The sequence below is a fragment of the Doryrhamphus excisus genome, chromosome 4 (genome assembly GCF_030265055.1).
Source record: "Doryrhamphus excisus isolate RoL2022-K1 chromosome 4, RoL_Dexc_1.0, whole genome shotgun sequence".
NCBI lineage: Eukaryota > Metazoa > Chordata > Actinopteri > Syngnathiformes > Syngnathidae > Doryrhamphus > Doryrhamphus excisus.
Genome location: NC_080469.1, coordinates 21,682,669 through 21,695,071, shown reverse-complemented (window position 1 = coordinate 21,695,071; position 12,403 = coordinate 21,682,669). Strand labels below are relative to the sequence as shown.

The 12,403-nt window shown below is 40.3% G+C and overlaps 1 protein-coding gene across 3 annotated transcripts in view; it reads right to left on the bottom strand.

The window, feature by feature from the left end:
- unc5ca (unc-5 netrin receptor Ca) overlaps window positions 1-12,403 on the bottom strand; it is a 250,279-nt gene that overhangs the window by 94,957 nt on the left and 142,919 nt on the right. For all 3 annotated transcript variants that reach the window (XM_058070370.1, XM_058070372.1, XM_058070371.1), the window contains exon 3: window positions 10,911-11,054. In XM_058070370.1, coding sequence (XP_057926353.1) covers window positions 10,911-11,054 — 144 coding nt within the window. The remainder of the gene's footprint in view (window positions 1-10,910; window positions 11,055-12,403) is intronic.

Below are 12,403 nucleotides of genomic sequence, written 5' to 3'. Positions count from 1 at the left end.
GTAGAAATACGGTCTCAAACTTGCGGGCCCGCGAGCTGCTAGTTTGTGGCCCCCACCTTGATACCAAAGTTTAATATTGAAATGACAGCTTAAAGCTGTGTGCACACCGGACACAATTAACATGATTTTTGCCCCGCCCATACTGTTACCCTACCCTGTTACCCCGCCCTGTTTTGCTTTGGATTAGCAATGAAGCTAAAGGCTTATGACGCTGGGTACAAATAAATGCAGGAAATGATTTTGGAATAAAACGGAAAATACACGTCAAGATAAAGCATCTCATTAAACATGTTGTTAAAGTTACGATGCTGCTCCCAGATGGAACTGAGTACGATGCTAACTTGCTAATTGGGTCAAATTATTAAGTTTCATTAATGTTCATGTTAAAGGTTAAATAACTGTTAATACTGTACATTTGAATCTGAAAAAAAAAATTCTCTACCAACTGTATGTGGTTTCTTACGTTTTTCTTATTTGCCGTTTTATTATTATTTTACTTATTTATTACTGATTGATTGATTTATTGTCTTTATTTTTAATTTGTTTATATATTTTTTTCATCTTATTTTGTGTATAGAAAAATAAAAATTAAGATATTTGAGAACAGTGGAATGTTTTATCAGATATTTTGGTGTGGAAAACCGGAACCAAAGTACTGAAAAAGTGTAGGGTATAGCAGAAGCAAAAGCATTGAAGATTTTTTGAAAACCTGATGCTTCACCCAGAACCTAGCTCTGGTGGCCCCCAGGTAAATTGAGTTTGAGACCCCTGCTGTACCAGATGCTTCACTCCCACCTTCACCTATGATCATGCGCTTTGGGTGGTGACTGAAAGACTAAGATTGCAGATACAAGAGACCCAAATGTGTTTCCTTTGTAGGTTGGAGTGGAATCGTTGGTGCTCTTCCGCATTGAGAGGAGCCAGATAAGGTGGCTGGGGCGTCTGGTTAGGATGCCTCCCAGACACTTCCAGACACTTCCCTGGGGACTCAGCACACTTTGGAGAGACTATAGCCACGTTTACATGAGAAGTTTTTCTCTTTCCGAATGACTTTTCCAAAAGCAATGGTATCCATGGAAAGGAATATTCCAATCGCATGTCTACATGTGCCGCTATAATCCAACAGAATAGTCAATGGGACATTCGCAGTAAAGCGTAAACACCAACATCACGTGATACCGACTTCCTTGAGTTTTTCTTCCACTTGTTGGAATAACTCCGTATTGCCAGTTTTTCCTTCGTCCAGTCTTGAAATTTAGATTGGCTCAAAAACAAACTTTCCTTAGCAGTCCAGTGCCGATTGCTCGCGTCCATTTTTTTAAATCGATGAACGTCTCGAGCTGCGTGTTACGTCATATCTCAGCATTCGCTGAAAGAACGCACCCTTAAACAGGAAAAGATAAAGTTCAATCTTGTTAATATTTTATAATTAAACTCAGGACAAGTTTTATATAGATATATATTTTCTTTTTTAATAAAACTGGACTTATGAATGACGTATAGAAGGGTTTAGATTCCGTTCCACAGATGGCGCTAATGCACACGAAAGCTGCTTGCCAACCGCCAATAAACAACAGAAGAAGAAAAACACCACGAAGAAGAACGCAGTCTGACAACTTTCCGATTGACGCGGGTACAAGATACCTCAATCGGATTGGGGAAAGGAATATTCCACCCTTGGGAATCCCATTATATATTCATTCGGATTGGCACTTTTCTTTGAGAATGAGATGTATACAAAGGTTAGATTTATTCCGTTTGAGCAAATAACCCAAATGGAATTGGAATATTTGGGTCCATGTAAACGTGGCTTATGTCTCTCAACTGGATTGGGATATCTGGATCCGGACGAAACAGCCAGGGAGCAGGCAGACGTCTGGGTTTCTCTGCTGAGGCTGCTGCCCCAGCGACCTAATCTTGATGGATCGTAGGGTAGCGAGACTTCTGGGCATGCCCAGTGCGGAAAATACCCCGGGGTAGCGCTAGGGCACCTAAGAGGAGGTGGGTTGGTAGGACTTGGACTTGTAGAACGGGAAGGTTGGGCTTCCCTATTGAGAATGCTGAACCCGGGAAAATGGATGGAGGCATGGATAGATTAGAAAGACATCTGGTTATAACTCCGGACCGAAGGAAGTCTATCGAAGATCTCCAAAGTACATTTAAAAAAAAAAATTGTGTTTTTGGACATCATTTTTAAAGCCTAGCTTAAACCTGACAAGCACTAATGTTTTGATTTCGTAAATAAGTGTTCAAGACTGAAGTGTTTAAGACCTCGAACTGCTTCAGTTTCTTTCCAGTAAATTACTTTTTGCACATGGACGTTAGCTTATTTTTGTTCTTTATCAGCACTGTCAGATTTACAGAGTACGCTGCAGCAGTCGTGCACATCTGGGAAAAAGCTCAGTGGATGAATGGATGGATGGATGGGTGGATGGATGGAAGAGATGCGAGTCCCCCCACCGCAACCACATATCAACTCAGCGTGTGACTTTATAAAAATAACGTATCTTCACATAGTGTTTGTAACCGTCATGAGGTCTCTCCACTTTCACAGCCATAAAGCAAGCCTGTCTGGATGAAGTCATCTGGAAAACGACCGAGGTGCAGTCGGTGCAGCTGGAGAGGCATTAGGATGCATTTTACTTCCAGTTTGCATATGGATTTTTTTTCAAACGGCTACGCTCGCCATTTGCCGCCAAAGTAACTAAGAGAGCAAACAAGCACAGGCTGTGAGTGTGTTTGTGTTTAGTTTGTGAGCTGTTAAGTGTCCTTCTATATATGAATGTATGCACAGTGGCAGCTGGTGCGTTTAAAACCGGGGAGGTCATGTTGCAGGAAATCTTGAAATGTTATATTTAAGTATGGAGTATTTTTGAAACACTTTAATACACACATAATATTAGAAGTAATACAAAAACAACCATTCATTTTCTACCGCTTATCATCACGACGGTCGCGGGGGATGCTGGAGCCTATCCCAGCTGTCTTCAGGCAAGACTGGTGGCCAGCCAATCACAGGGCACATATAGACAAACAACCATTCACACTCATATTCATACCTATGGACAATTTGGAGTTTTTTTTTTTAACCCGGAGAAAACCCACGCATGCACGGGGAGAACATGCAAAACTCACAGAGATGGCCGAGGGTGGAATTGAACCCGGTTCTCCTAGCTGTGAGGTCTGCGCGCTAACCACACGAGCCCAAAAACAACCAGATAAATATTAAAAAAAAATTGAATAACAACTCTGTACCTGCATATTCCTCCTAATACAAATATAAAATAAAAATATTAGCAAACAAATACAATAAATATTTCAGAAATATGTATAATAATACATAAAATAATCAAAATAAAATGAAAATAAATTAAACTAGTTATTGAATAATTATTTTCATCAAAAATAACCAGATGAGAAAAACAATGGATGAAAAATAATATTGAAAAAAAAATTGGAATGTTGGAAAAGCAACAGGGTTGGAAATATCACATCTCGACTTTTCCTGTTTGTCAAATCTAAAATTAAATTCAGCTGCACTTTTATCCCGATGATTCTTCCTTGACTGATGCGCAACCCGTCGAAAAAGTTTTGTGATAATGTTGTTTTTTTTTTTCACACAATCCAAGGGAGATTATTTTTCATCCATTATTTTTCTCATCTGGTTATTTTTTTAATGAAAATAATTCTTCAATAACTAGTTTAGTTGTATTTTCATCCAATCCAAAGGGGATTGTGTGGAAAAAACAACAACAAAATTATCACAAAACTTTTTCGACACACGTAAAAAAAAAAATGTGTTAAAAACACATTAAAAAACAAAGTCAGATTTTTTTCCTTCTTCATGTCCGAACCATCTCACTGTGGCCTCTCTGACTTTATCTCCAAGGTCTCTACCAAGTAATGTCCATTTGATGGATTCGTTCCTGATCCTATCCATCGTGGTCATTCCCAATTAGAACCTCTGCTACTTCCAGTTCTGTCTTTTCCTCAGTGGCACTGTCACACAATCCAAGGGGGATTGTGTGGAAAAAAAACAACAACATTGTCACGAAAATTTTTCCACACACGTAAAAAAAAAACGTGTTAAAAACACGTTAAAAAAACGAAGTCACATTTTTTTCCACACAATACCCCTTCTTCATGTCCAAACCATCTCAGTCTGGCCTCTCTGACTTTATCTCCAAGGTCTCTACCAAGTAATGTCCATTTGTTGGATTTGTTCCTGATCCTATCCATCGTGGTCATTCCCAATTAGAACCTCAGCATCCTCATCTCTACTACTTCCAGTTCTGTCTTTTCCTCAGTGTGTACCTTTTGTATTCCTTTCATTTTCTGCACAATCCATGTTACTATATGTGAAGATGATGGCTATGGAAAAAAAAAAACATCAAATCCAGTGGTGGTTTTTGCAGAGTTGTAAATGTCTAAAAAGCTTATTGCCGGTTCCAAATCTCCACTAGAGCTTGGTCTCATCGAGACACGAGTGAAGGAGAATTGATACGTTGATGTAAAAAGTAGACATTTGGTGGTGACGCACAGTGCGAGTGTCTGGATTGCTGCTTACTATTCACATGCGTGTCGCGGAGGAAGGTGGCACAACAAATTGCCATCGTCTGTGCGTGACCTTGACATAGCGCTAATCCATCCAAGGAGAAACACTTGACCACTAATGGCTGCGGGGGCCAAAGAGCGTGACTGTCACTGCATGCACATTTGACTTCATCTGTGCATGCTTGTGTGCTTTATGAATTACAATTATGCAGCAGCTGAAGTCCAAAAGCTATGGAATTTATATCTAAATATGCATGTGATAGATTAATTTAATTAATGGAAATTAATCCTAATGTTATTTAAACAGCATAAGTATGCATAAAAAGCAAGAAGAGGGCAGTGTATGCAGAAAAAGCAAAATGAGATAGAGGAAGAATGTAGAAAAAAAAATGCTGAGTTGCTATAAAGGTGTTATGCTAGAAAAAAAAGACACTACTCAGCAAGCTGGAGCCGCCACCGAGCATTTTAATCACGCCCCGAGATCCAAATAGGAGCCGAAGGCCCGCTATAGGTCAGGGGGTTGGGTCTATTTGTAAGTAAAAAGGTCAAGCCGGGAGGGTGTGTCATCACATCCGAGTGAAGAGGACAAACGCTGATGACATGGAGGAAAAGAGGATATAGCACAAAAAAAAAAAAATGACATTTTGTATGGAAAAAAAAACGAACACCTTCACAACTTCACTAAATTAAAGAGATAGTAACCGTTCCTATTTAGTCAATTAAGGGAAGCCGTAACTATGACGCAATGCAATTGCATCACTGCAAAGTAAAACCACAACATTTTTCAGAATGAATACTTTCCAAATAGCCAATTAGAGACTCCAATTAACTTAATGGGGATCAAACTGTGGTTTCTCATGGCAAAAAATGACTTTCTTCTGTTTGCGATGATCTATTTTGCATATGGATGTCATCTGATTTCATCATTTGACAAAGCATGTTGAGGATATATTTGATCTGTGTCAATTTTTAAGCAGAAATAACACATTACTGCTTATAAATATTATTGTTAATATTATAATATTATTCCGTGAAGGAATTTTGGCCCACTCGTTTTTGCAGAATTGTTGTCATTCAGCCACATTGGAGGCTTTTCCTGCATTATTAAGGTTAGCACTTGGACTAGGCAATTCCAAAGTCATTTGGTTTTTCTTCAGCCAATCAGAAGTGGACTTGCTGGTGAGGTCTCCATCATATGACCGGACATTATCCTTAAGCAGGTTTCATTTTTTCCAGGTTCTGAAGCAGCAAACCAAGACCATCACACTACCACCACAATATTTTACTGTTGGCTTAATGTTCTTTTTTTCAAATGCGGACACACACCTTCCAAAAAGTGAAAGTTTTTTATTTTTCCAAAGTCTTTTTGTTCACAAGAGGTTTTGGTCGGCTCGGCCATGCAGTCCGTTTTTGCTACATTGGAGGACTATTAAGGTTTATTAACCTTATTAAGGTTAGCACTTGGACTAGGTAATTCCAAAGTCTTCATTTGGTTTTTCTTCAGCCAATCAGAGGTGGACTTGCTGGTGTGTTTTCGTATCGAACCCAACTTGAGGTCACCAACATATGACCGGACATTATCCTTAAGCAGGTTTCATTTTTTCCAGGTTCTGAAGCAGCAAACCAAGACCATCACACTACCACCACAATATTTTACTGTTGGTTTAATGTTCTTTTTTTCAAATGCGGCGTTATTTTTAATGGGACACACACCTTCCAAAAAGTTAAAGTTTTCTATTTTCCCAAAAGTATTGGGGATCATCAAAATTTTTGTTCACAAGAGGTTTTAGTCGGCAGCCCGTTTTTGCCCAGTGTCTTCTTTCTTATAGTGGAGTCAGGAACACTGAGTTCTTTGGGTGTTGCTGTGGGGTCTTTTGTGACCTTTTGGATGAGTCGTTGCTGGACTCATGGGGTCATTTGGGTTGATTAGCCACAATGGCTCACCCTGTGATTAACTAGATAGACCTCAACGTCTGAGCGATCAATTAATCTCAGTTATGTTTTAACTGAGATTTTAATAACTTTATCACTCAGGGCTGTGTAGCGTTGAATTTTTTTGTCTTCCTTAATAACAAAAGGTGTCATTTTAAAAAAAATATTTTGTGTTCAGCTGTATTGACTAATATTAAAAAGTATTTAATGATCTGAAAGATGCAAAAATGCAAACATTTGTAAAAGTCAGTTAAGCTAATCTTCACTCAATACATGTTAAAGGTTTTGCAGGGGGCAGAGGCATGTTTACGCCCCCCTCCCCCCTAAAAAAATAACACTATCGTAAAAAGGCGCCATTGTAGCAGGGTGTGGCCTCTCATGTGTGTGGCTCATTGAGGCTTTGATGCACTTTTTACATGTTCGATACATCTCCCAGCATGCATCAGCCCGGGCGCCAGCCAAAAACAGCACATCACCCAGCCTTCACTGCACCCCAGAGAGGACTTAGAGAGTTGGAGAATGTTGTTAGCGCGGCGAAGACGGATGCTTCTGACACACCCAAAGGAAAACATCCTTGCAAAGCAAAACAATGCAAAGGACTACAGCAGCGGTCTCTCAGCACAGTAACAGTCTCTAAATCTTAGCGCTAGAATAAGTGAGAACAGCAGTGATCCAACACTGAACTATGCTGAAGTCTAAGTTATTCTATCAATGCAACCATAGAGAAGTGGATTGTCATTCTGTAGGTGCGACTACTACACACTGTATGTTTCCTACTACTTCCTGTTTTACTATCAGCAAGACTATTAAATAAACAGACTAATGACTCCAAACCTGCAATAAAAGCCTGTTGTCCTGGTGATCAAGCCCCATGCTTGCCAGTGTAGAATACTGCATTGAATCAACATCTTGTGATATATAGTGTATTTGTAGTTTATTTCATGCTTGAAAATTCACCATTTAGGCAAAAATACATTAAATTTGCTTAAATATGTACTCATACATTCATTTTCTACTGCTTATCCTCTGTCTTCGGGCAAGAGGCGGGGTACATCCTAGACTGGTGGCCAGCCAATCACAGGGCACATATTGACAAACAACCATTCACACTCACATTCATACCTATGGACAATTTGGAGTCATGCTAATTAACCTAGCATGTTTTTGGAATGTGGGAGGAAACCGGAGTACCCGGAGAAAACCGACGCATACACGGAAAGAACATGCAAACTCCACACAGAGATGGCCGAGGGTGGAATTGAACCCTAGCTGTGAGGTCTGTGCACTAACCACATGACCAACATGCAGCACAACACTGATTTAATATTTGAAAAAACATAAAGCCTTTTGTTTATTTTTATTATTGTTAATTATTTATAAGGGCGGCACGGCGGCCTAGTGGTTAGCTTTGACGATAAGCTAACATAATACAGCGTTCCTTCGTTTATCGCGGAGGATTTGTCCCCAAAATAGCCTGCAATAAGTGAAATATGTGAAGTAACCAACTATGTTTATTTTTACAATTATTATATATGTCTAGGCTGCACGGCGGTCGAGTGGTTAGCGCGCAGACCTCACAGCTAGGAGACTCGAGTTCAATCCCACTCTCGGCCATCTCTGTGTGGAGTTTGCATGTTCTCCCCGTGCATGCGTGGGTTTTCTCCGGGTACTCCGGTTTCCTCCCACATTCCAAAAACATGCTAGGTTAATTGGCGACTCCAAATTGTCCATAGGTATGAATGTGAGTGTGAATGGTTGTTATTACTCAACAGAACAGTCTCACAGACTCACTGTGTCATCTTACAAAGAAAGCTAACATCATCACGCAGCAGCTTAACACTTCAAAGGTATGTCTAAGAAATATACAAACATGTACCAATACAGACTCCAAATTGTCCACACGTATGAATGTGAGTGTGAATGGTTGTTTGTCTATAGTATGTGCCCTGTGATTGGCTGGCGACCAGTCTAAGGTGTACCCCGCCTCTCGCCCGAAGGCTCAAGCACCCTCGCGACCCTCGTGAGGAAAAGCAGTAGAAAATGAATGAATGAATGAATAATTATTTATATAAAAAATATATATATATATTTTGAACCATTATTTTAACAATTAAACAGCAAAAGTGATGTTAATTCTGTGGACGAAAAATAAAAGATAGCACCTCCGCTGGTTGCAGAGAAGTACTGCACTCTAGTTAGCCTCCGTTGCAAGCAATCAATCACACAGTCAACATAATTTGTGGTACAATCTCCATAAAAATCTTTGCTTAAGCAGGTTGTGCAGCGTCCGACCAACAAGCAAATGAAAAGACGAGCACTAAGGGTGGAGGTAATAAAAGAATGTAAGTAAGTGTATAAATAAAGCAAACGATATCCTTTACGAGAGAAGCTGCTTGGTTAATATTTTAAAAGAAGCCTCAGCGTGATGGATGTCCTCCTGCAGCGTCAATACTAAGAGCCATTTGGGAGTTGCGTCTGGTGGAGTGATAGCGTCTACAACCGAGGATGTGCGGCACCTCCACCCCCCTGGTTGCTGAAGCAGAACCAAGTCCGGTAAAAAAGACCAGCGGGTCGGATTATTGGTTATTTCTTCTGATCTTCACCTCTGTCTGACCGGAGCCGTCTGACAAGTCCCACTTGTCTTATACGGCTGAACGGAGAGGTGCAATGGTGCTTGCACAATGAGCGCCGCGGGTCCGACTCTCTGGCCAGCCAAGGAGCGATCCGTTGGGTTATATGAGGCCTACGCTGCCCGGGCGCTGTAAAGCATCATCTTCTGGGCTTCCTCTTGTGGGGATGAGGCTTGGGTTTAACAATGCTACAAATGATTTCCCTGTGTGATCATGTCGAGTATTTAGGGACACACTTTCGGCCACACTGCCTGCTGTTGTCTTATTGAGGCTTAGTGACCCTCCTCTCAGGCGTCCTATTAATTCCGACACCACAACCCAACAACACCCTGTAGACAAGGGAATCAACTTAGGAGGTCCGAGTCTGCTCGGAAAGTTCTTTTTCAAGTCTCACAGCGTCTAACAGTGAAATAACTATCGCATTTAATCCTACAATGTAGCCAAATACAGTAGGTGCACTGCAAACTACAATCATAACAATAAATATATACTATCCATTCATTTATTCACTCATTCACCAGCCAATCACAGGGCACATATAGACAAACAACCATTCACACTCACATTCATACCTATGGACAAGTTGGAGTCGCCAATTAACCTAGCATGTTTTTGGAATGTGGGAGGAAACCGGAGTACCCGGAGAAAACCCACACATGCACGGGGAGAACATGCAAACTCCACACAGAGATGGCCGAGAGTGGGATTGAACTCGAGTCTCCTAGCTGTGAGGTCTGCGCGCTAACCACTCGACCGCCGTGCAGCCTAGACATATATAATAATTGTAAAAATAAACATAGTTGGTTACTTCACATATTTCACTTATTGCAGGCTATTTTGGGGACAAATCCTCCGCGATAAACGAAGGAACGCTGTATTATGTTAATCGTCAAAGCTCACACAAACCAAATCAATAATAACCAAACATAAAGAGTTAAAATAAAAAAATACAAAATATTCTGCAAAAAGTTTTCTGTTCAGGTTATTGTGTATAACTGCTCTATGGGAGACCACCCCTCAATAGAAAGGGTCGAAAAATTAGGCATAATAGATCCCCTTTATAAAAGAATTTAAAACCAGAGTGAGGAAGAAGGACAAAGGTGCCAAAAACTTACCACTTCCACATGGAATAGGAGGATAACCTTTTTTTTCACTCAATCTCAGCATTACTCACCATTACTGATGCCTAGTGAACAATATAACTTGCCTGACTAATAATAGACTTTAGTCAGACACAAAAAAGCCATCGTTTATTAATTATTATGAATTAATCAATTTCTGAAAAAAAATAATGGATAATAATAATAAGGATATTCAAACCACAATAGGTACACCTTGAACTGGTGGCCAGCCAATCACAGGGCACATATAGACAAACAACCATTCACACTCACATTCATACCTATGGACAATTTGGAGTCGCTAATTAACCTAGCATGTTTTTGGAATGTGGGAGGAAACTCCACGCATGCACGGGGAGAACATGCAAATTCCACAAACAGATGGTGGGATTGAACGCGGGTCTCCTTGCTGTGAGTTCTGCGTTCTAACCACTCGAACACCGTGCAGCCTTAAACATATACTAAAACTGAGATTTTTTTTTTTATATAATGGTGAAACTCTTATAAAATTTCTGTCACATTGTATTGTAAAACATGCTCTTTTCCACCAGAGGGAGCTAAAGAGCCCATAGGGAGGCTGACGTAATGCGTTGCTAGATAGATTGCTACATAAATATAGATAAACCGTATGAGCCCGACTAATTGAAATGTATATAATATTACTTGTACTTACATGCGATGCGTACGTGCGCCTTGCGACTCTTGGTGGTCCCAGCAGAGCTCCATGCCACACATTGACACCAGTAATCTTCTGGTCCAAACAGCTCCTCCACTTGCTGCCTTGTTATTTCTATGCTGGCTTCTCTCACCACCAGACCTGCAAAAACATGTCAAATTAAGACAACATGTACTTTGTTGTAATCTGGATCCATTACGCTTACTGTTTACTTCTTTGCTAGCTAACAGACTAAAAGAAGACACATGGCGATGGAATAATCATAATAATAGGCTACTGTCAGTTCATCTCCCCTGTCTTAAATTGTTTATTTTGGGTGTGAAGGTAACTATAGGGATGTTATTTAATGTCTAGAGGGCTCTAAAAATCCATAGATAATTGTTAACAGGTTTTATATGCCATAACTACAAAAATATTCAATTTATGAAGAAGGAATCCTGTCAAAACAATCAATCGAGATAAACGAGGGATTATTGTAGATAAGAAAAGTTAATTATCTCACAATCGATTTTGCATTTAGTGTACACGATGTGAGAATTGCTACTTTGCACAAGCCCAAAATATCTCAGCTTGATTCTATTCAAGCAGAAATAAGCATGACGGGTTTAAAGTAGCTTTAGCAAGTATCAAGGCAGTTCAAGTATCGAGGCAGGCTGCATAGGAAAGATGACCTGGAGATAAGTGAGAAATAAACTGGAATATTTTGTACATTCTTAAAGTAGGCAAAGTGTAAAAAAAAAAAAAAAAAAGCTTCAGTTGAGCTGAGCAAATGTTTTTGGCATAAAAGAATGATGAGGAGGAATAAGAAGCGAATGGTTAAGTACACAGACGAGAGAGAAAGATTAAGAAGTGTGCGAGGCCAAATGAAAAGTTAAACCCCGAAGGAGATAAAAGATGGCTTTTGGGGAAAAGTACGCGGCAAGTAGGGATGGATGACTTGGGCGTGGGCGTACAAAAACGGTCTGAGCGAAGGATCTCTGTGGTTTATCATCATCATCTCCACGAGGACTCCCAACAGAATCTTGACTTCTCGCTTCTTGCTGGGAAGTTCCAACAGCCGTGGCAAAGGGGACCGAGAGTGAGCCTATAGTATTAAGTAGGAACCCACAGGGATGCGAGGCAAGCGAGCCAGGGATCAAATAGAGATGGCACGGACGATGGAAGGTGGAAAACAAGAGATAATTGAGTGCCAAAAGCCAAAGAGTAGCAAAAAAAAAAAAAAAAAATCTGAGGGAAGCTGGGGGCGACAAAAATGGCAGCAAAAGAGGTGATTAGAAGCAGCGAGGAGCTGAACTGAGGCTGAAAAGACAGCGTGAGGGCACTAGAGGGAAAAGTGGCAGGTCAGAAAGGAAGTAAAGCATCACATAAATATAAATAAGTGTTTTTATGACGGGACAATACTCCAGAATGAAAACTTGGGTAGACATTAGAGTGGTTATTTACTTAGATGAGTCAACACAGCAATTATTGTCAAAAAAAAAAATCGTGGC